Raw genomic sequence first — 24197 nt, forward strand, 5'->3', positions numbered from 1 at the left:
GGCACGGGGTAATGGAGAACTGGTAGTAAGCAACGCCTGCGAGTCCTGATTCAGCACATAAAGTCCTTGATCACATCGGCCCCTTCCCAGAACGGCGCCTGTCTTGCGGTTCTGAATCACAAATGAATCATCCAGAAAAATAGCTTTAGCGAGTCAATTTGCTAACAGAAACAAGATTTTTGGTTCACTGAGGCACAACCAAAACATTAGATAAAGGAACAGAATGTGAAATAGAACGAGAACCAGTATGAGTAATAGGTAAACCAGCTCCATTACCCACAAAGACATGGTCATTACCAGAATAATCCTAAGAGTCCGTCAGTTGAGATAGAGAAGGAGTCATATGAGAGGTGGCACCTGTATCCATATACCAATCAGAACGGTTGGAGTTATCCAATGAACAACCTGCAACGAACGACTGAGCCAGATTTGCAGACTCAGAAGAACGATCCCAACGAACTGGACACTTATCAGCATAATGACCCTGCTCACGACATATTTGACAGCGAGGCATATAAGAGCCACGACGGCCAGAGCCACCATTGTTGCGTCGCTGACGAGATCCTCCATTAAAGTTGCCACGATTTCCACCACGAGAACCGCCACCGGAATTACCACGGTTGCCACTATTGGAAGACTGATTAACAGAAGAGCGGGGCTGATTGCTCGCATGGAAGGCAGCAGGCGGAGGAGTCACGAATTCCTCAAGAGAAGCCTGAAAAATAGCATGGCTCTCGACCTTACAAAGAATGTCAGTAAAGAATGGTAGGGGTACCTGATCAAGCTGACCCATGGAAAAATTTGCATATGACGGGCCAAGGCCACGAAGGAACATATGAACTTTATCATCATTAGGCACAGGGGCACCAATAGCAGCCAGCTGATCACAGATAGTGCGAAATTTCCGCCCATACTCAGAAACTGATAGAGAACCACGACGCATGAGTTGAAGCTCATCACGGAGACGAAGTTCACGTGCCTTGCTGCGTGAGGTATAAGCAGAGTGTAAGGCAACCCAAACATCACGAGCAGTGGTTGCGCTTAGAGTCTGAGATAAGGCCTCCTCAGTGAGGGAGGAAAGAAGCAGACTGTTGACATTACGATCGCGAGCCTGCCATTCAGCATAAAGAGGATTTGGAGAAGGAGCACCAGGACGTAGTGGTTGAACAACAGTTTGTGCAAATGTCTGTTGATTAAAATCTGGCGGAGGCGCGACGGTAGGGTCGACAATATCATACAAGTTCTGATTCTGAAGAAGAACAATAACCTGTTTACGCCAGAGAAGAAAATTATCTGGTTTGAGTTTCACCGTAAGCATATGCACCAAAGTGTTCATGGAAAAAGTCGGAGGAGTAGCATCGGAAGCCATGTGGAAAAATGAGCCCAAAAATATAATTAAACTACTTCAATCCCTGGTCAAGAGAAGAATCAAGCCGGTCAAACGTCAAAAACGAAAAAAAAAATAATGAAGAGCAAACCGACATTGATCCCGAGAGATGACGGCCGACGCTTGGAGAGTTGGAGTAGCACGACACAAAGCACGAGATCTGGCAGAGGAGGGAGCTGTCGGGCACAGAAAAACCAAGAAAGCAACTCCTGGAAGCTGTCGGGCACAAAACGCGATGGCTGGCGGCGCTGAATGTGAGGAGGGCTGCTGGCCGCGCGCAAAAACACGTGTCTCCAGAAAAGGACAAGCACGGTCTCCAGATGACAGATGCACGGAAAGCCAAGGGCAGAAATGGATGTGGTCAACGCGGAAGTTGATGACAACACACACAGAGGAATGACGGCGCGGACAACGTGAAGACAACAACATGTTGGCTGTCGACGTGGAAGAAAAAACGGGGAATACAGAAAAGCTGCAGCAGGGTGGCGCGGAAAACAAGGTACCGTCACTGCAGAAATTACACCAGCGGCAGGCAAGAAATTAATGGCGGCTAGATCAAAAAAAGGAAAGGGTGGCGGCACAGGGAGGGGTTTGGGACTAGGGTTTCAACCTAAAATCTGATACCATGTAAGATTGGATACTCTCACCACAAATTGTGTGTGAGGTAGACAATGTTATTTATGAGAATATGAATTGAGTCGCCACCAATTATTAAGGGAAACTGTAACCCTAAAAACAAATAGAAAACTGGTCTGCGACAGAATTTTCAGTTTGGGAGTCACTTACTTATGGGGAAGGTATTAGCACTGTAAGATTGGATATTGTGTGTGAGGTAGACAATGTTATTTATAATAATGAAAGTACAGAATATGCTAAGAATATTCTGAGGCATATTACAAAATAAGTCACTAAATAAATAAATAAATAAATATTACGTAGGATATTATGCCTATTTATCTCTAACAAGCACCTCACGAGTCCATAAAAAACGGTTACCTCTAATTAATTGTGTAAAACTCAATAACTTTAAAAAATTTCATTTTACCCCCAAAGTTTTTTTTTGGCATTTTATGATGTAATATTTAGACAATAGAGGGAAAAAAGAACTTTTATTTTGGAGTGCCTGAGGAGAATTAAATTCCGGCCTACATATTCTTCGTGAGGTAGGGATGGCAATGGGTAGGGTACTATAGTACCTATCCCCATACCCGCAATTTCAAAAACTACCCGTACTCGTCCCCGTACCCGCGTGGGTAGCAACTTGAATGCCCGTCCCCGTACCCTCTGGGTACCTATTTGCCCATATCCGTGCCCATTACCCGCAATTTAGCTAACCAAAATATATTTTTCACTATTTTTTTAATAGTAAACAAAAATACAACTATAATTTTAAATAAAAAACACTAATAAAAATACAAAAGATTATTCAAATACTTAACAAATAAAATCATTCAACTAAGCATATTTTTTTAGAAGGAATAAACGAAAAAGATATAATTTAAATTTATAATTTAGATTTATAATATAGCCCTAAAGTTGTAGGTTAATAACTTACAAATTTCAAAAATAAGTGAGAGTAAATTAGTGATGATTATAAATACCTTAAATACTCACCTATTTTATAAAAAAAGAGTAAGTTTGAAAGCTATTGCTTAAGTTAATTTGTTATATATTACCAAATAATAATAATAATAATAATAATAATAATAATAATAATAATAATAATAATAATAATAATAATAATAATAATAATATGTGTGTGCAGGTATGGGGCGGGTTGGGTACTATAAGACCCATACCCGCTACTTTTTGCGGGTAATTACTTATACCCAACTTCATACCCATATAGCGGGTTTTTACCCTACCCATAGTGGGTATTTTTTACGGATACCCTATGGATTCTAGACCCATTGCCATCCCTACCGTGAGGAGATATCAAGACTACGTAATTCTAACTTAGGGAAGATTTCTTTTTTGAAAGATTTGTTTATTATTTACAAGATATAACAAATAAACATTTACAAAGAAAATATTTAGCATGTATATTCAAATTTCAATCTGGATCAAACATCAATAATAAACAAAGATAAAATCATGATATATACATGGGGTTTGTTAACTTACATCCACTAGAATTTCATATGGTGTAAGTTAACAAGTAACACCTTTTATCAATGCTTGTGGGTAGGGTGTGAAATTAGGGTGTGAATTTCAAATCTCTTTCACATTCCCGCCATGGCACCCAAATGCGAACCCAACAAGGTCTCTAACCTGAAGCGAGGCACCAAGCCCCTGACAGAATCCATGAACATTTGCCGGCTCCAGACACTCCCCCTGTCGGAGACCCACCATGACTTCAAGTCCAGCGACAAGGTGGACGCCCACCACGAAGGCAGCTTGTGGGAGAGCCACGTAACCAAAGAATCACCAAATGGATCCGAGGAGCAGATTGAGTTTTCCAAAGAGGAGCTCAGGCCCCACCGCGCATGGATCAATGACCATTTGCAGGAGCATGTATACTTGTGTTGATTCGAATTTTGTTATGATTTGTTGCATTATGAGGATTTTAATTAGCGCTAAATTGCATGTTTGTGAAGTTTGATGAAACCATGAAGGTTGTTGTGAAGGCTGTTGAAGCTGTGAATTGTGATGAAACTGTGGAGGCTAATGAATCTTGGATGCAAGAGAATGAGGAGTTGTTTAGCGTGAAGGCACCGGTTGAGGTTAGCTTCGACGAAGAAGGTTTCGTAGATACTTGGTATGCTTCCACCATTTTTGCGGCTATGGGGCCGGGGAAGTTCCTTGTTAAGTTGCGGGACCTGTTCCATGAAGACAGTAGCAGTCCTCTAATAGAGGAGATTGATGCCCGGCACATTAGGCCTCCTCCACCCAAAACTGGTGTTGCTAACTTTAGACTTCTTGATGAAGTTGATGCTTTGGAGAGTGATGGCTGGTGGCGTGGTGTGATTATTAAGGTTTTTAACAAATCCAAGTATAAAGTTCACGGGAGGAGCAACACTGAAGAATTGGTGTGTCACCCGTCCGAGTTGAGGCTGCATCACGACTGGGTTGATGGCCGATGGGTCAATGATCTAAGGTATGACTGCTTTGTTCTTTTGTGTTTAAGTATGCACATTGAGACTTCCATTTAATATTAGTCTTGATTCACATAGCAGTGTATATAGTCAAAATAGTTTCCTATTCTGGATTAGCTTTACTTTGTTTGTAGTCTAAGTTTCATATTAGTTTCTTACTTTAAAGAATTGAACTAGAGTCTTCACAATTGTTAAATCTCTAACATTTGATTCTTGTCCAATATGGTATGGTGACTTGATTGTAAGTGACTAGATGGTATTGTTGTACCTGCAAATTATATTGTGATTGCCTAGTCAGTGGTTGAGGGAGTGAGTCATCGAATGGAAGTGAAGGGAAAAAAACACCTGCAACTTCTCGAGCTTAGTAGAATAATGGGAGAGTGGAGGTGTCCCATGATATACCACAAAGAAATCTCTGTTCATAGGAGGTCAGTTAGGTTTGTCAATGGAAGTGGCTGTCCAAGATTCCAAATGTAGAATATTTGGCTGCTCAACTTGGGATTTCAGCCCATTGATTTAGGCCAATATCTTGGCCCGATACAGTTACCCAACATTAAGTTTCCTTTCCATGTCACGGTAGATAAAGATAAAAAATGATAATTTGAATTGTTAAAAGAATTTGAGCATGTCAATGGATAGTATGTGAATCATCTATAATTATATAGGAAATCTATAGTTCCTAATGGAGATTGGATTTTAGTGCATCCATTTGTTTCTCTCTTGTACCCGTTCGAATTTGGATTCTCTCAATCTAAGATTTGAACCATTGATTTTAAATGTAATGGTCTACCTTGTGTTCTCGTTCTTGGCTTTTCATCCTCAAAACCGAAACAATAGCGAGTGATGAAACATTGGATATTTGTTGGATGATATACATTGACATGTTCAATGTATGTTCAACTTTGAATGCTATCTCTTATTTCTCTCTCTGAAACACATCTTGATCTTTTCATGTCATGGTAACATCAAATGTTGCTCTTTTTAGGCGATACCCCATTTAGTAGAACCCTTACCATGGCTATGTCCACTAAGCACGAGTGTTCAGACATGAATGGGATGAGGAACGTAAACGAGACCAACATATAACATGGTTCCTACATCCACAAAGGAGAAGCTCTGTTTATAACTCAGCAGATATTACAAGCTCTCTTTCCTGGGAGCACTCTCTGCTTTTCTACCTTGCCTCTGGTACCTCCCAAAGGCACCTTCCCATGGTATCCAGCTCCTCTGGATGCTTGGAGCTGACACACACAACCTCATTAATGTTGTTATTTATAGCAATTATAGGAAGCAAAGTGAAACAATTGATGGAAATAGTGCAACCACTGAGTTTATATTGGAGCACTCTAATGGTGGATGTGATCACCAGCTGGTGTGCATGACAGTGGTGGGGTTGTTTTGTGTGAGCTCCATCGGCAACCATTTTTTACTTCCTTTGTAATGGAACCAGCAACAAGTACAAAATATTTTACGGGATATTCACCATTAATTAAAGATGTGCCCACCACTCGGGACATCGAATGAGCCTTCTCCGAGTTCTTTATCGTCATCCCCTTCATCTCCGTGTTAAATGATAGTTAATTTGTAATTGTTGGTTACATTTTGTTTAAATGTCTTTGATGCATTTCTTAGTGGTTGTAACACCCCGATTTCGGTGGCGTCACTTTAGTAACCAAAAATAAACTTAATGCGGAAAACGTGAATATTTTTTTTTTCGTCGATAATATAAACAAGATTGAAATAAATAAAACGCAAATGCGAAAGACAACAGAACTAATATACAATATAAATTACAGCCCCCGCTGTAAGTAGCAACCTCGTCACGAGTAACCTCCAGTGACGGAAAGTAGAAAAGTGTAACGCCCGAAGGCAATATGTACAGACTAAAGTAAAGGTGAAGTGTCCGCAACACAAACCTCAAAAACGAGAATGAGTTAGCCCAATCGGCCTAAAACAAGACCTCCTAAGTCCAACCAACTCTCTGTAATCCCCGTAGAGAACCACACAAAAAGCTATCGGTGGGAAACTACCCTGTCCCCAAAGAAACAAATGATGTTCAGAGCTAAGACTCTACTCCTACACTAATCCTATCTCGAGGAGTTCACACCAGCACTAAAACCTACATGCTAGCATGATCGTCGTCTGAATCTGAATCCAGAACGACCAAGTCTATGTACACTACCCGTCCTCCTCTCGCAACCGCGATGCGCTCCGGTGCTGGCCTCTCGGGCTTAGGGCCCGAACCATGATCATCAATGATAGCAACGGTGGGTGCGCTGGACTCTGAAGAATGCACTCCCACAGGCTCCTCCTCTGAAGGGTCCTCATCATCAGAAGATGACGGTGGTGGCGGTGCTCCTAATCCTGGTCCGTAGTGTACTCTAGGCGGCAAGTTGAAACCGACAGTGCACCTCCTCAGCACTCCTTCCATCAAGTGTCCTACTCTGTCTACCCGATCCTCCATGATCCTTCCCGAGTACGTCGCGCGATGGCTAGCGGGGTCTACCACCCGCGCGCCGGGGTCATCCTGATCTATCATCTCGTATCTAATCCCCCCCGAAGGGTGGACCATCGTGAAGTCCGCTAAAGACATCTGACAATGGGCGTAGTCCGCCAAAACACACACAGAAGACGCGAGGGTCAACTCCAAAGAATTATGTAAATAATATCACCAATAGATACAGATAAGAGATTAGCCACTTAGGCTTATAGCTAGGGATAACATCCTAGGATTGTATATTCCATAATGAATGTAACGACAGTAATAACAAATAGCATGCTCCAAGTAGGATTAACAAGTAACAATCACACTCAGCAACTAAGTTAGTATGCATGTTGCATGAAATGCAATGCAGGTTAACCCAGTTAACCAAATGCATTCCGGAACGGATGGACATCAACGGATCAGCCCTAGCACCAGCCACGGTGGGACCATTTCGGCCCGCGTGCCTCTTATACCAACAACAACGGTAGTCAGATCAGCATAAAACCCGAAGGCCTGCCATTTCGGTCTGCTACTAAGAGTCACCTAACAGCGCTCTTACGCGGAAATCCGGGTCTTATAACCATTTTGGAATCCGCCGTGGTCCGGCATCTCACCGTGTTTAAACCACTTAATGAGTGCATGCAATGCAGTGATTAGCCAAACAACGTCTCCGACCTCACTCGACACGTCGCCACGTGTTCTAGCTAAATTAATGTCTCTAAAAGCTTACCCTAAGGTAAAGTCGATTCTGCGACAAAAGACACTTCTTTACAACAACATAGTAACTCATGATGATCTCCAAATCATCCGACTCATCTCAATCCGATGGTCAAAACTGCTCAACGAGCAAAGAGTATCAACATACTCGGAAACTACCTGTTTCCCGGCTTATCTCTCAGATAGCCCAACAACACAACTGCTCCCAGAGCACAAGAGTATCAACATACTCAAAACTTCTTAACATTCTCAACACTTGGATCCGACGACACTTCTCGCTTTCCAAAACTAAGATTTGCATCCTAAGCTTCCTTTCGAGTTTATTATCATTATTTGAAGATTTAGAGGTTGTTTAATGTCTTATGAGTTTTCTTTACAAAATAATATCCTTTTAGTCTTATCGCAAATCTTATGAGTTTTCAACATCCCATAATCCCAATTAACTCCCCGAGAATGTCTCGATCCATTATAACCATAACAAGGCCCGAATCTCATTCGTCCTATCAAACTTTCCCCAAAATCTCAAAATAAAATCGGCATGACCTGCCCGCTATTCTCACTACTCAGAATCACAGATATCAGTGAAAAGACATAATTAAATCAGCACAGTCAACAAACATGTCATATATCAACACATCCTAGAATAATCACGTAGCACTTAGCATATAAAGCATGCATCACACATCCTAGATTACCCACTTAGCACGTACCATGTAATTCAATCTCAAAAACAGTCAGTAGATGAATCATCTACATTGTCAGCCGAAGCCTCAGAAAACATTTTTCCAATCAAACACAAACAAGTGCATAAACAGTAAATCAATGTCGAAAGCATCGACCCTAAGCATTCACTAAGGATTCAGTGAGTAGCCCTCACCTGTAGATTCTCCAGGGTTCCCGTCTAGCGTTCCTTCACAATCAATGCCTTGCTCTTCAGGAAAATCCTCAAAAGAACCTTTAGAGTAAAACCACATAATTCCATCAAAAACTATCAGAAACTCAATAATCAATACCCACTAAGGTTACACGAAGTAGTATATACTCCGAGGTACGATAATCTAGCGCGAATGGACAAGTTTTTGAAACAAGAATTTTCTTCCTCCCCCCTAGGGTGCTCGGCCACTATTGGTAATTAGGTGGGTCGATTTTTCTTCGATCAAACTTGGTTCCTAGGTTATCATTAGTTGTAACTAAGGGTATTCTAAACTCGGAAAAATTATCGGATCGAAAACTGTCGCAGGGGTATTTTGGTCAATATTTTTAGCTCAGAATTTCAAAACTGAAATTTCGAAAAACAAATTGGATGGGGACGTCACCAACGACGTTTATGACAACTAATCCTACTAGCACTAAGCTAAGGCGATAGTTTTCAGCCCAAAGGACGAAGCTTTGCCCCAAAATGGGTATTTTAAGCAGAATTGAAACTCGACGGTAGTTTTTCGAGAATCGGCGCAGTATTATTAGCTAAACATGCTCTTGGGCACGTAGGGAAGATGTTTAGATAGAAAAATGAAGTTATCAGGATAGTTTTGCAAAAACCTCAAAACTATGAGCACAGAAAGACATAGAGAAAAGCTATGGAAACGACGATCAGAGGTAAGGATTAGCGACTATACCTCGATACTTCAAGTAGCAACTGTTGAATCAACGATCAAGCAAGAAATGAAGAAAATCTTCTCTTCTCCCTCCTCTAGCAAACTCGCGGCCTCTTGGAAGAAAATGGGTGAGTTTTGTGGTTTTTTTCTCATTTCTTGGCTATATATAGAGGTTGAAAAAACGCGGGAAAATGAAAGTTTCGCGATTCCGATTTTTCCGGCTTAATTCTCCGTGAATTCTAAGATAGGTTTTGGCGACATAATTCCAAAACTCAAAAGAGGTTTCCTTGTATTTTAGGTGGCTAATGCAAAGTCGGTGTAAAACTATTTTACCCGATAAGTTACTTTTTGCATTGAATGTCGGAAGAGAAAACTTCCTTCTGAAGAAAGATTGAGATCATCAAGAGAAATGGGTGTACGCGTGTAGAATCTTCATTTGAAGCTCCGAATAGAAAAAGTCTTCATTGTCGGTTGATTCTAGGGTTTTGAACTATCAGGGTTTTAGTTTCGGAAAACTTCCGAGGATTGGAATCGGACGTTCGTAGATTCTAAGGTTTCGCCTCGAAACGATTGTCGTATAAGGAATAAGAGAAGTTCTAACATTTCTCTGAAGATTTTTGGAATTAATTTCCATCGTGACTTTAAGTGAAAACTAGCTATTTACTAAGGTTTCTGCCCTAGGTTTAAGCGTATATCGATCGTGCTATACCTTTTATCGATTTTGATACAATCCTTAGACTTTTCCTGAACTTTCTCCTTCATAAATTTATTTCATTTAGTAAACTCTTGTTCAGGTTTCCCTTCACGATACATCAACCCTAATCGCGAATAAGAATTTTATTCACTTGGCATAAGCTTAAAAACTTGGGTTTTACAGTGGTTACAAGCATATTAATTCTTAGTGATTACAAACATAATAATGCTAGAGGTTAATGTCTTTTATGTAGTTGCATAAGTTACATCCTCTTATCTTCTTTATTCATAGTATTAATAGAGAAACATTGTAAGTTCCTCATTAAGAAAATCATAAAAATAAAAAGTTCAAGTCATTCTCTTATATTTTCCACTACTATACTTCCGCTGCTCCACAAATTTGGTATAGAGCCTGGTTTCTCAATGATGAACACTGATTACTGGAGTTCCCAAATGGAGACCATCTTCCTTTCGCAAGATCTATGAGACGTGGTTGAAGAAAAATATGAAGAGCGCCCAGACCCAAAAACAGCAGACTGGACTAATTTAAAAGGAAAAGAACACAAGGAGAATGTGAAGAAAAATGCTACAGCATTGAGAATTATCTAGCAAGGAGTAAACAAAGTCATTTATCCCATAATCTTTGGTATTAAAAAAGCCAAAGAGGCATGGAAAACACTGAAGACTGAATTTCAAGGATCAGCAATGGTGATTGCTATAAAGTTGCAGTACTTGTGGAGTGAATTTGAAAATCTCACAGTGAAAAAAGGTGATAAAGTCAAAGAATTTTTCTCAAAGGTGGCTGAAAAAACCAATCAAATAAAATGTTGTGGATATCATGTATCTGAAAAGAAACTGGTTGAGAAGATTCTTCAGAGTCTTCCTCAAAAATTTGAACACATTTTTGCTGTTATTGAAGAAACAAAAGATCTTTCAAAGCTCACTCAATATGAGTTTATGAGGTCTTTAGAAGCTCATGAACAAAGAGTGAAAAAATACAACAACCAGTGATCGGAACAAGTCTTTCAAGCAAAGCAGAACTTCAAAAGTTCCAAATCACTACAAGGAGGAAGAGGAGGTCAAAACCGTGGACAAGCTTCCAGCAGAGGTCGTGGTGGCAGACAATTTGAAAGCAGTGACAGGGGAAGAGGAAGAAGAGATTCCTCATGGAAGCAAAGACCTTCTGGTAACTATGATTCTTACTGCTATGTTTGTAAGAAATCTGGTCATGAATCTGAGGATTGTCGTTATAAATGCACTAGGTGCAAAATTCCGAATCATTCTAATAGGGATTGTTGGCATAAAAGGGAAAATGATGGAAAAAAATGCTATTAATTATTCTTGTTGGAACATGTTGCCATGCATTTTGTCAAAACAACCGATTGTCGAACAGATGCCGTGACATCTGATTCCGTGAAGCTAGGGCATCAGTCCTCAGCTTGTGTTTATGATGTTGGCCCTCTGAAGATTTACTGAAGATATGTTTTTGAGTTACTTGAGGAGCAAGTAGCTATTCCAGAAGGGTTTTATTTGTTGGGTTGTTATTTGTTGAAACAATCTTTGTTAAAAGATTGATTTCTATCTTTACTTGTGCAAAAAGAAATCAAATCTATCAAGATTGCGTTTTGAATTGCTGTTACTGCAATCTGTTTCTTCAACCCGTGCCAACCCTAAAGCTCATGCTACCGCTGCTGAAGTCTATAAAAGGATGAAGACCTAAAACATGAAGATGACCGAAGCTAATAGAGAGAGATCAAGTGTTTTAGGATTTGTGTTTGTTCTTTGTCCTTTGTTAGTTGTGAATCTGTCTTTGCTCACTGATTCTATAAAGCAAAGAGAGGTTCTGTGTTGTTTGATTGCGTTCAAACTCTGATTGTTCGTTGTGTTCACCAATCACTGTGGCAGTGATTGAGAGAAAGTGAGAGGGGCTCTCATACTTAGGTTGAGATTCTAAGTAGAAATACACTGGGTAGATTAGGAAGTGAACTATGAACTGAGTTGTTCATGAGTGTCTGTAATTCCTGAATCTTGAGATAGTGGATTTCCTTTCTTTGGGTGCAAACCCTCCAGACATAGGTGAAAGTTTTTCACTGAACTGGGTTAACAATTACTGTGTGTTATTGTTTCTGTTGTTAAGTTTTGTTTTACTGTTAAGCGGTTGTCAAACCTCTTGTCCCAGCATCGTGCAGGACAATCGTATCAGAGGGAACCTGAATTACAATTGGCATCAGAGCAGGCACCCTGTTCTGGTTGGGTGAGCTCCAGGGAGTTTGATTCAAGTTCTCATGGATAACAAGGAGGGAGGATCAGTCAATAGGCCACCCATTCTGGATGGTACTAACTATGACTACTGGAAGGTTCGCATGACAGCCTTTCTCAAGTCAATTGACAATAAGACTTGGAAAGCTATTGTCAAGGGTTGGAAGCACCCTACTAAGTCCCAGGTTGAAGGCACCTCTACCACTGTTGTGGAGAAACCTGAAGAGGAATGGACCAGTGTTGAAGATGAAGCTGCTCTTGGAAATTGAAAGGCTCTAAATGCTATCTTTAATGGAGTTGACAAGAATATGTTTAGGCTGATCAATACGTGTACTGTGGCAAAGGATGCTTGGGAAATTCTGAAAACTGCACATGAAGGAACTACTCGAGTGAGGATGTCAAGGTTTCAGATGCTTACTACTCAATTTGAAAATTTGATGATGACTGAAGAGGAGACTATTTCAGAATTCCACATGCGTGTTTGTGACTTGTCTAATGCTTCATTTGCTTTGGGAGGACCTATGTCAGATGAGAAGCTTGTAAGGAAGATCTTGAGATCTCTTCCTCAGAAGTTTGCTATGAAAGTCACTGCAATTGAGGAGGCTCAAGACATTGAGAACATGAATGTTGGTTAATCCGCAAGTGTACGGAATTCACCCGGTTTTAAATTATCGAACCACAGGGAATTGGTGTGGCAATTCAGTTTAAGATTCGAGTTCACGGTTGGAAAGCAAATAAAATTCAGTTTTAAGGGTTGATTGTTCAAGTGATTGAGTGACAAACTTAAGAAATGTAAGTGTGTGATAACAATGGTGATCTTGCCTTGGGTTCTTGCTTAACTAAATCAGTTTTAAATTAACCTATTCTTCCCACAAAAATTCCGAGTCTCTCCTTGATGTTATAGCCTATGTAATCATCTATCAATGCCTTGTATAGACAATCCTCTAAAGTCAAAAGATAGGTTCAATTCCTTGACAACCTAAACATTTGCTAAAGGCACTAAGCATGCAATTCAGGCCAACAAACCCCAACCCCTACTCTATTCCTAGTAGCAAGCATAGAAGAGGTAATCCCATATCATGTCCCTAATCTATAACAAATTTCCATTATATTATAGAAAAGCATAAAGCTAGCTCATGATCTAACTTGAAACATAAAGCATAGATATGGAATTCAAGGGTTTACTCAGAGGATTCATGTGAAGAAAAAGGAGATAAGATTAAAACATCAAGAGTCTTACAAGGAACCCAAAGCAAAAAGGTGTTTAGCCAAACATGGCTATGAAATCCATGCTAGAAAATAAAGATGAAACCTGGAACATGAGACCTAGGGAAAGCTCCCAAAGCTTCAGAACTCAAGCTCTCTCTTCTAACTTATGAAACAAAATGATAAAAATGACAAAAGTTACAAAAGAAATGGCAAAAAAGCCTATTTAAAGGCTAACAGGTCGAGACTGGGCGCTCAGGCGCCAATTCAGAGCGCCTGAGCGCCAATTGCACTTAGAAAACATGCTCTCTGGACTAATTGGCGCCTAGGCGCCCATCCCCCAGCGCCTAGGCGCTCAAGCTCGCTTGAAAATGACTTTTTGGCTTCTGAAACTCCTCTTTTCAATCCTCTTTATGTTCTTCATCAATTCCATGCTTCTTGGCCTTCTTTCTCCTTCGGTTTCTGCACTCCAAACCTAACCAACAAGACAAGGAAGATTCTAGAAGCTCCAAGAGCTCATTAGCACAAGAAGTCCTTCACTTAACACAACAAAACCATGCAAGTCCTAAACTTTACCTAAAATGCAAGAAAACTCCCTATAAAACTACTAAATTACCAAAACAAAATAAATACTAAAGAAAAGATAAAAATGCATGAGAATGCATGAAACATGTAAGGCCCGAGTTTTTAAACTTATGCCAAGTAAATAGAATCCTATTCACGATTAGGGTTGTTGTATCATGAAGGGAAACCTGAACTAGAGTTTACCAAATGAAATAAATTTATGAAGGAGAAAGTTCAGGAAAAGTCTGAGGATCGTACCGAAGTCGATAAAAGTTATAGCACGATCGTTATACGCTTAAACCTAGGTCAGAAACCCTAGTATATAGCTAGTTTTCACTTTTAGGCACGATGGAAGTTAATTCCAAAAATCTTCAGAGAAATGTTAGAACTTCTCTTTTTCCATATATCACAATCGTTTCGAGGCGAAACTCTAGAATCTACGAACGTCCGATTCCAATCATCGGAAGTTTGCCGAAACCGAAACCCTGGTATTTCGAAACCCTAGAATTTCTCGACAATGAAGACTTTTTCTATTCAGAGCTTCAAATGAATATTCCACACGCGTGCACCCATTTCTCTTGATGATTTTAATCTTTCTTCAGAAGGAAGTTTTCTATTCCGACATCCGATGCAAAAAGCAACTTATCGGGTAAAATAGTTTTATACCGATTATGCATTAGTCGCCAAAAATACAAGGAGACCTCATTTTAGTTTTGGAATTCTTTCGTCAAAACCTATCTTAGAATTCACGGAGAATGACGCCGGAAAAATTAGATTCGCGAAACTTTCATTTTACCGCGTTTTGCCAACCTCTATATATAGCCAAGAAATGAGAAAAAAATCACAAAACTCACCCAAAAACCCATTCAAGGCCGCGAGTTTGCATAGGAGAGGAGGAGGAGAGATTTTCTTCATTTCTTGCTTGATCGTCGATCAATCAGTTGCGACTTCAAGGTTTCGAGGTATAGTCGCTAATCCTTACCTCTGATCGCTTTTTCCATAGCTTTTCTGTAGACTTTTCTGAGTGGATAGTTTATGGGTTTTTGCAAAACTATCCTGAATCTTTCATTTCTGATTCTAAACCTCTTCCTTATGCGCCCAAGATCACTTCTGCCGGATTAGATTTTCCGTTATGTCGCCGGAATTCCGCCGGAATCAATTTTAGCCTTAAATACCCATTTTTGGAGTTTTTGAGGTAAAGCTTCAACCTTTAGGCTAAAAACTATCGCCTTAGCTTAGTGTTAGTAGGATTAGTTGTCATAAACGTCGTTAGTAACGTCCCTGCAAAATTTGGTTTTTGGGATTTCAGTTTTGAAATTTCTAAGTTAAAAATCATGACCAAAATACCCCTGCGACAGTTTTTGATCCGATAATTTTTCCGAGTTCAGAATACCCTTAGTTACGGCTAATGAAAGCATAGGAACCAAGTTTGGTCGAAGAAAAATCGAGCCCCACAATTGTGAAAAGTGGCCGAGCCCTATAGGGGAGGAGGGGGAAATTCCTTTTCCGAAAACTTGTCCTTTCGCGCTAGATTCTCGTACCTCGGAGTATGAACTACTTCGTGTAACCTTAGTGAGCATTGATAGCTTAGTTTCCGATAGATTTTGATAGAATTCTGTGGTTTTACTTTAAAGGTTCTTTTGAAGAATTTCCTGAAGATCAAGGAGCTCATTGTGAAGGAACGTTTGAGGAGAACGCTGGAATAACTAGAGGTAAGAGCAACTTACCTTACTAGCTAATGCTTTAGGTTTCGACGCATTCGACTTGATTTACTGTTTATGCACTTGTTTGTGTATGATTGGGAAAATGTTTTCTGAGGCTTCGGCTGACAATGTAGATGATTCATCTACTGACTGTTTTGAGATTGAATTATATGCTATGTGCTATGTGGGTAATCTAGGATGTGTGGTGCATGCCTTATATGCTAAGTGCTATGTGGTTATTGCTTATTATGTTGATATATGACATGTTGATTGATGGTGCTGAGTTATTTATGCTTTAGCAATGAAATCTGAGTTTCTGAATAGTGAGAATAGCGGGCAGGTCATGCCGATTTTATTTTGAGAGTTTTGGGGAAAGTTTGATAGGACGAATGAGATTCGGGCCTTGTTATGGTGTTTTATGGATCGAGACATTCTCTGGAGTCATTTGGGGATTTGGAGATCCCGAGAACTTATAAGAATTGCGATAAGGCTAAAAGGATATTATTTTGTGAAGAAAACTCATAAGACCTTAAACAACCTCTAAATCTTTAAGTAATGATAATAATCTCGAAGGAAGCTTAGGAGTCGAATCTTAGTTTTGGAAAACGAGAAGTGTCGTCGGATCCAAGTGTTGAGATATTGAGAGGTTTTGAGTATGTTGATACTCTTGTGCTCTGGGAGCAGTTGTGTTGTTGGGCTATCTGAGAGATAAGCCGGGAAACGGGTAGTTTCCGAGCATGTTGATGCTCTTTGCTCGCTGAGCAGTTTTTGACCATCGGATGGAGATGAGTCGGATGATTCGAGGAATCATCATGAGTACAGTTTATGCCTTCGGGTACAGTTTATGCCTTCGAGTACAGTTTATGCCTTCGGGTACAGTTTATGCCTTCGGGTAATTCGGACATCGACGGGGGATATGATCGACCGTGAGGTTAGGATCGACCTGTTGATTGTCGGGCATAGCGGAGGGAAAAGTCGACCCGCAGGGTTAGGACTGATCCGGCTATGTCAAGGTTGTAAGTGACACTCGGGAGTTATGGTCGACACAATGCCAGTGTTAGAACAGCCTACTCTTTCTGGAACCGTCGAGAGTGACGTTGCATTGACATATCATGCACTCTAATTGTATCGTTATGTGTTTTGATGAGTTGATGTTGATAAACATCGTTATGTGTTTTGATGAGTAGATGTTGATAGATATCGTTATGTGCTTTGATGATGGAATTGTACTAGAGTGTTGATAACATGCTATGTTTAAACCTTAGGGTAGACAATGCAGAACTTATATGTACATAGACAACATATATATATATATATATACCCCTTATACTTTATCTGGTGTCTTGTATTCTCTATCCTATATTCCGTAAGTTGACCCTTGCACGTGCTACCTGTGTTTGGGGGGCTATGTATGCCCTTTTTGTCAGATGTCGTTGGTGGATTCTTCCGCGATTCCTCGTCGTTCGGGGAAGACCCGGAGCGAAATGACTACTATTGAGCCTTCGACGTGGACCCGGACTTCATGCATGACCAGATGGGAGTCGATGATGGAAGTATGGGGGATGGGTGATTAGAGTCTATTAAGGTTGGGTGTTAGTGTCCTAGCTCTGACTTATTCTTATTTTTGAGGGCTTGTGTTGCTGACACTTGACCTAACATTTTGGGATTGTACATTTTGCCTACGGGCGTTACACTTTTCTACTTTCCGTCATTGGAGGTTACTCGTGACGAGGTCGCTATTTACAGCGGGGGACGCTATATATATTGTATATTAGTTCTGTTGCCTTTCGCATTTGGGTTTTATTTAATTCAATCTTGTCTTAGTTATTATCAAAAAAAAAATATGTACGTTTTTCCGCATTAAGTTTATTTTGGTTACTAAAGTGACGCCACCGAAATCGGGGTGTTACAAAACACTACATGAGACTCAACAAAAAGACTCAAAACCCACAAAGAAATGACCCTAAAAACACTACTAAATCCGGGTCATCAATGAAGGTTGATGAACTTATTGGCTCTTTGCAGACATTTGAGTTGAAACTGAGTGGAAAATCTGAGAAGAAGAATAAGAGTATTGCTTTTGTGTCTAACACTGATGAAGGTGATGATGAAGACTGTGAAGGTGAAAACCTTTATGAGGCTCTGGCTATGCTAGCAAAAAAATTCAACAGAGCTTTGAGGAAGATTGATAAAAGAACCAGACCTAATGTCCAGGACATGAAGTTCGACAACAAACCCAAGTTTTCAAATTCACAGAGGAAGACCAAGGAAGAAGAAAGACCTATTCAGAACAAAGGAATGCAATGTCATGAATGTGAAGGATATGGTCACATCAGGTCTGAATGTGCCACTTATCTAAAGAAGCAAAAGAAAGGTATGATGGTAACTTGGTCAGATGAAGACACTGAAGATGAGGAGGAGATATCTGCAAACAAAGTCAATGCTTTCTCTAGAACTATCTGTGAGTCTGAGACAAGTGATGAGGACATCTCTGATGAGGAATTGGCTGAAACTTACAAGCTGCTACACAACAAGTGGGAAGAAGCATGCAAACTTGTAAGAGAAAAGCAAAGTGAGATAGAACAACTTGTTTCTCAGAATGAAAGGTTGAAAGAGCTCAGCACTAAGCTGAAGGAAGATCTGGAGGAATGACAAAGTAAGTTTAATAATGCTGATGTTATGGAAAAGGCTAATCTAATGTTGATTAATGCAGGACTTCAAGAGGAAGTGACAACTCTGACAAGAAAACTTGAAGCCAACAATAATGTTATCTTCACACCTCTCTTTGAGGTGGAGAGAGGTGGAATGAAGAGAGAGATAGGAAGAAAAGAAAAAGTAAGAGAGAGAAAGTATTAGATGTGATAGATGATAAGAGGAGAGAGATAGAAATAAAAAGAGGTGGAAATGAAGTGTTTTAAAAATGAGGTGTGTATATATCATAAACTAGCAAGCAAGGAGGGAGTTTGAAGGGAATTGGCTTTGACTATAGAACAGCAAACAAAGAAAATCAGAAAGGTTCAAAGAAATTTGTGTCTGCTGCAAAACAAACTGAATTCAAGAAGCCCAGAAATTATCAGTTGCCAGATCCATCGCCTCGACATGTACCTCAGCATGTGAAACCCCAGCTTAAGCTTGACAAAAATGTTCCTTGGAAGTGTCACTACTGTGGTAAGAATGGTCATATAAAGCCCTATTGTTATAGGTTATATGGTTATCCTCAGATGCACGATAAAAAGCCTATTCAGATGAGGAAGCAATGGAAGCCCAAGGGTGAAGTTAGATGTCAGGTAGCCTACACGTCTTTCAGAGCATCATCAAAGGAAGATTGGTATTTTGATAGTGGCTGCTCAAAGCACATGACAGGAAACAAGAGCTTCTTGCAAGACATCAAAAGTCACTCCACCAACTATGTTACTTTTGGAGATGGAGCTAAAGGAAAGATCAAGGGAGTAGGAAAGCTTGTTAGCATAGAATCTCCTAACTTGAACAATGAGTTACTTGTAAATGGTTTAACTGCCAACCTAATCAGCATAAGTCAACTGTGTGATCAAGGGTATGATGTGAAGTTCAATAAGATAGAATGTGTTGTGACCACTGATGATGAGAGAGTTGTGATGAGAGGAGTCATATCAAAAGACAATTGTTATATGTGGACATCAGAAGAAAAAGCTCATGTTTCTAGATGTTTGTTAACTAAAGAAGATGAGGTGAATGTATGGCATCAAAGACTAGGACATCTCAACTACAGGAGCATGCAAAAGATTATTGCTGATGAAGCAATAAGGGGATTGCCCAATTTGAGCTTGGGAGAAGGAAAGCTATGTGGAGAATGTCAGATTGGTAAGCAAACCAAGGTGCCACACAAGATGCTCCAGCATCAGACCACGACAAAGGTTCTGGAATTGCTTCACATGGATCTCATGGGTCCCATGCAGGTTGAAAGCTTGGGAGGAAAAAGGTATGTGTTTGTCTGTGTAGATGATTTTTCAAGGTATACATGGGTTGAATTTATGAGGGAAAAATCAGAGACTTTTGAAATATTCAAGAATCTATGTTTGAGACTTCAGAATGAGAAGGACTGTGTGATTGTAAGAATCAGAAGTGATCATGGAAGGGAGTTTGAGAATTCAAAATTCTTGGAGTTCTGTGGAACAGAAGGTATTAGCCATGAATTTTCTGCCCCTATCACTCCACAGCATAATGGAATTGTTGAAACGAAAAATAGAACTCTCCAGGAATCAGCTAGAGTAATGTTACATGCTAAGAAGATTCCACACCAGTTCTGGGCAGAAGCTATGAGCACTGCCTGTTACATACATAACAGAGTCACCATCAGGGCAGGGACATCCTCTACACAGTATGAGCTATGGAAAGGTAGAAAGCCGTCTGTAAAATACTTTCACATATTTGGAAGTAAATGTTATATCCTTGCAGATCGTGATCCTAAGAGGAAGCTTGATCCTAGAAGTGATGAAGGAATTTTCATGGGGTATTCTATGAACAGCAAAGCTTATAGAGTTTTTAACTCTCGCACAAGGACCATGATGGAATCTGTGAATGTGGCTGTGGATGATGAACCAAGCAAGAAGGAAGAAAATTTGAATGAAGATGATGATGGTGCAGATGTTCCAGCCGATGCTCCAACAACCGCCCCCGACAATGATTCAGAGACAAGTGCTGATGAAAAAGAAGACAAAGATATCCCATCAAATAAAGATCCATCAATTAGGGTTCAGAAGAATCACCCTCAAGAAAACATCATTGGTAATCTTCAAGAAGGGGTGACTACCAGATCTAGAAGTCTTATTGCTCATGGTTGTTTCATCTCTAAGATAGAACCCAAGAATGTCAATGAAGCTCTCACTGATGAATACTGGATAAATGCTATGCAAGAGGAGCTTGAGCAGTTCAAGAGAAATGAAGTATGGGAGTTAGTGCCTAGACCTAAAGAAGTAAACATCATTGGTACTAAGTGGATCTTCAAGAACAAATCAGATGAAACGGGAACAGTCACAAGGAATAAAGCAAGGCTAGTTGCTCAAGGATATACTCAGATAGAAGGAGTTGATTTTGATGAGACCTTTGCTCCAGTAGCTAGACTGGAATCTATAAGACTCTTGTTAGGTGTTGCTTGTCTCTTGAAGTTCAGACTTTATCAGATGGATGTGAAGAGTGCGTTTCTGAATGGCTATTTGAGTGAAGAAGTTTATGTTGAACAACCTAAAGGATTTACAGATCCACATCATCCAAATCATGTGTACAAGTTGAGGAAAGCCTTGTATGGCTTGAAGCAAGCACTTAGGGCTTGGTATGAAAGGTTAACTGAATTCCTTGTAAGCAATGGTTACAGTAAGGGTGGAATTGATAAAACTCTGTTTGTGAAGAATGACAAAGGTAAGCTCATGATAGCACAGATTTATGTGGATGACATTGTTTTTGGAGGAATGTCGAACTCAATGGTGGAGCATTTCGTCCGACAAATGAAATCTGAATTTGAGATGAGCTTAGTTGGTGAATTGAATTATTTTCTAGGGCTACAAGTCAAGCAAATGGAGGATTCTATATTCATATCTCAGAGTAAGTATGCTAAAGGCTTAGTCAAGAAATTTGGCCTTGAAAAGGCTGGTCACAAGAGAACTCCTGTTGCTACACACATCAAACTGTCCAAGGATGAGCAAGGAGAAGATGTTGATCAAAGTCTCTATAGAAGTATGATTGGAAGCTTGTTGTACCTTACTGCTAGCAGACCAGACATCACCTTTGCTGTTGGTGTATGTGCAAGATATCAAGCAGCTCCTAAGGCTAGTCATCTGCTACAAGTCAAGAAAATTATCAAGTACATCAATGGCACGAGTGACTATGGTATTCTCTATACGCATGATACAAATTCTTCTTTAGTTGGTTTCTGTGATGCAGATTGGGCAGGTAGTGCAGATGATAGAAAGAGCACATCTGGTGGATGTTTCTTCCTAGAGAATAATCTGATTTCATGGTTTAGCAAGAAGCAGAATTGTGTCTCATTGTCTACAGCTGAAGCAGAGTATATTGCAGTTGGAAGTAGTTGTACTCAACTGATGTGGATGAAGCAAATGTTGAAGGAGTATGATGTTGAATAGGATGTCATGACATTGTACTGCGACAATCTCAGTGCAATCAATATTTCCAAGAATCCCATACAGCATAGCAGGACCAAGCATATTGACATTAGACATCATTTTATTAGAGACTTGGTGGAGGATAAAATTGTCAATTTGGAGCATGTTACAACTGACAAGCAATTGGCTGATATTTTCACAAAACCCCTTGATGCAATCACTTTTGAAAAATTAAGAGGCAGTCTAGGGATTTGTCTTTCTGATGCATAGCAATCAGCGTGCCCCATTGTGTTAACAGCTAGTTTATTTTTGGTCATCATTAACTGCCGTTGTGACATCAGTAGAGAGAAAGTTACTTCATGGTTCACTTATCCTATAATTACCTCCAACGGACAAATTGTGTTTTCTCAACCGCTTGTGCATCTATCTTCTTCAAGACTTATCATCTTTCATTTGCAATTCGTGCTCATTGTTTTGGACTCTGTTTGTGTTTGCTCTCGATTCATCATGTCTCAAAGTTCAGGAAAGAAGGAATCTGTCAAGGCCAAGATTGAAAGAACTGCTAAAGGAGTCAAGTGTATGGGTTTGAAGAGTGATTTTTCTCAACCATCTTCTGTGTCCAAGAAAGCTCCCAAGAAGATGAGATCAAGAAACCCAACGTGTAAGGTCTACAAATCACAGGTCAAGAACAGCAAACCCACAATTGTTCCTATCCTTGAAGAAGTTACTGACGAAGAGAAAATCAATGATGAAGATTCTCCTGTGAAATCGCCCCCTGATGTTGTGCCTGATGTTGAGACATCTGGGTCTAAGGAAAGTTCTGCTCAAGAAAATCCTGGAAAGGATTCCACTTCTCATGAAGATTCAGGCGATGCTACCCAGCCTGAGATCTCTGTTTCATCCTCTTCGAAGGATGCTGATCGAAATAATGGTAACTCTGAGGGTATCAATTCTGAAGAGCCAATCCAGGCTCCAGCCTCTGTTCAGGACATCTCTGATGATGATTCTGATGATGTTCCTCTGACTGAGTCCTTTGCTGATAGTGTTGCTGCGAGGATGAAGAAGAAAAGAAGGGTTTCTTCTCCTGAAGTCACTTTTACTCCATCAAATAAATCCAAGTCTTCACCTATAACCTACAAGTCACGACAGACCAGTGTGAAGAGTAAGGGAAAGCAAAAGGAAGACAAGACTCCCAATGAGAAGATGAAGAGGAAGATTCCAGTTGAAGTCGAAGACTCTGAGTCAGATGTTGAAGTCGATGTCCAGGACATTCGATCTTCTGAGAAAAAGAAGTTTTCTGGTAAGCGTATTCCTCAGAATGTTCCTGTTGTTCCTATTGATAGAGTGTCTTTTCACTTAGAAGAGAATGTTCAGAAGTGGAAGTTTGTTTGCAAGAGGAGAATGGCCAAGGAAAGGGAAGTTGGCTCTGATGTTCTTGAATGCAGAGATGTTATTGCACTTAATGAGAAAGCAGGTCAGATGAAGACTATTCTGAATGTTGGAAGGTGCTATGAGAAGCTTGTGAGAGAGTTCTTGGTGAACCTCTCTATTGATGTGGGACTTCCTGATAGTGCAGAATTCAGGAAAGTCTATGTGCGGGCTGAATGTGTGATGTTCTTACCTGCTGTGGTCAATCAAGCACTTGGAAGAAGTGCTATTGAATTTGTTGATGAAGAAGTGTCCATGGATGATGTTGCCAAGGAACTTACTGCAGGTCATGTGAAGAAGTGGTCGAGCAAGAAGTTGTTGTCCACTGGCAATCTGAGTGCGAAGTATGCTATCCTTAACAGGATTGGTGCTGTGAATTGGGTTCCTACTCAGCATACCTCTGGTGTTTCTGCAACGCTTGCCAAATTGATTTATAGGATTGGCAAGTCTATTGCTTTTGATTTTGGAACTTTTGTGTTTGAGCAGACATTGAAACATGCTGATACTTGTGCTGTGAAGCTGCCTGTTTCATTTCCTTCACTTCTTACTGAGATCATTCTAAAGAAGCATCCCCAGATACTCAGGACTGATGATGTGGATGTGTCTCGTGGAGTTCCAATCACCTTAGATCAACGCTTGTTTATGGAACCACATGTCCTAGACATTGCCTTGCCAACCAGCAGGACATCTGCCCCTCCTGTGACTGAATCTGGCACTCAGGCCATAATTGCTGAATTACAGGAAGTCTCCAAGGCTTTGCAGGAGACCATCAGGGTGAGCACTGCCAAGAAGCTCAAGGTTGATGCTTTGCTACTCAAGCTGCAGGAAGAAGAACGCCAAGGTGGTGAGCAAAGTGCTACTGCTCCAGCTGCTCAGGATGTGAGCAATGAAGAGGAGGAAGGATCTGATGAGAGTAAAGAGGAGAGTGCAGAAGGATCAGGAGAGGCGTCTAGTTCTGAAGACTAGATTG

At 40.3% G+C, this 24197-nt stretch overlaps 1 protein-coding gene across 1 annotated transcript; it reads left to right on the forward strand.

Annotated features, from left to right (window-relative positions):
• The first annotated feature begins 3622 nt into the window (after window positions 1–3622).
• Window positions 3623–24193, forward strand: LOC130719488 (protein AGENET DOMAIN (AGD)-CONTAINING P1-like). Its single transcript, XM_057570112.1, has 3 exons — window positions 3623–3901; window positions 3985–4484; window positions 24001–24193. The coding sequence occupies exons 1-3, from the start codon at window positions 3623–3625 to the stop codon at window positions 24191–24193; spliced, it is 972 nt and encodes a 323-aa protein (XP_057426095.1).
• The last annotated feature ends 4 nt before the right edge of the window (window positions 24194–24197 follow it).

This window comes from Lotus japonicus, chromosome 5 (assembly GCF_012489685.1).
Source record: "Lotus japonicus ecotype B-129 chromosome 5, LjGifu_v1.2".
Taxonomy (NCBI): domain Eukaryota; kingdom Viridiplantae; phylum Streptophyta; class Magnoliopsida; order Fabales; family Fabaceae; genus Lotus; species Lotus japonicus.

What these genes read in the sequence shown, in the direction of transcription:
- LOC130719488 (XM_057570112.1), top strand. Translation starts at nt 3,623, where the DNA reads ATGGCACCCAAATGCGAACCCAACAAGGTCTCTAACCTGAAGCGAGGC. An exon ending in ATGACCATTTGCAGGAGCAT is followed by an intron (nt 3,902 to 3,984) that starts GTATACTTGTGT and finishes ATGTTTGTGAAG; the next exon opens with TTTGATGAAACCATGAAGGT. An exon ending in CGATGGGTCAATGATCTAAG is followed by an intron (nt 4,485 to 24,000) that starts GTATGACTGCTT and finishes GGAGACCATCAG; the next exon opens with GGTGAGCACTGCCAAGAAGC.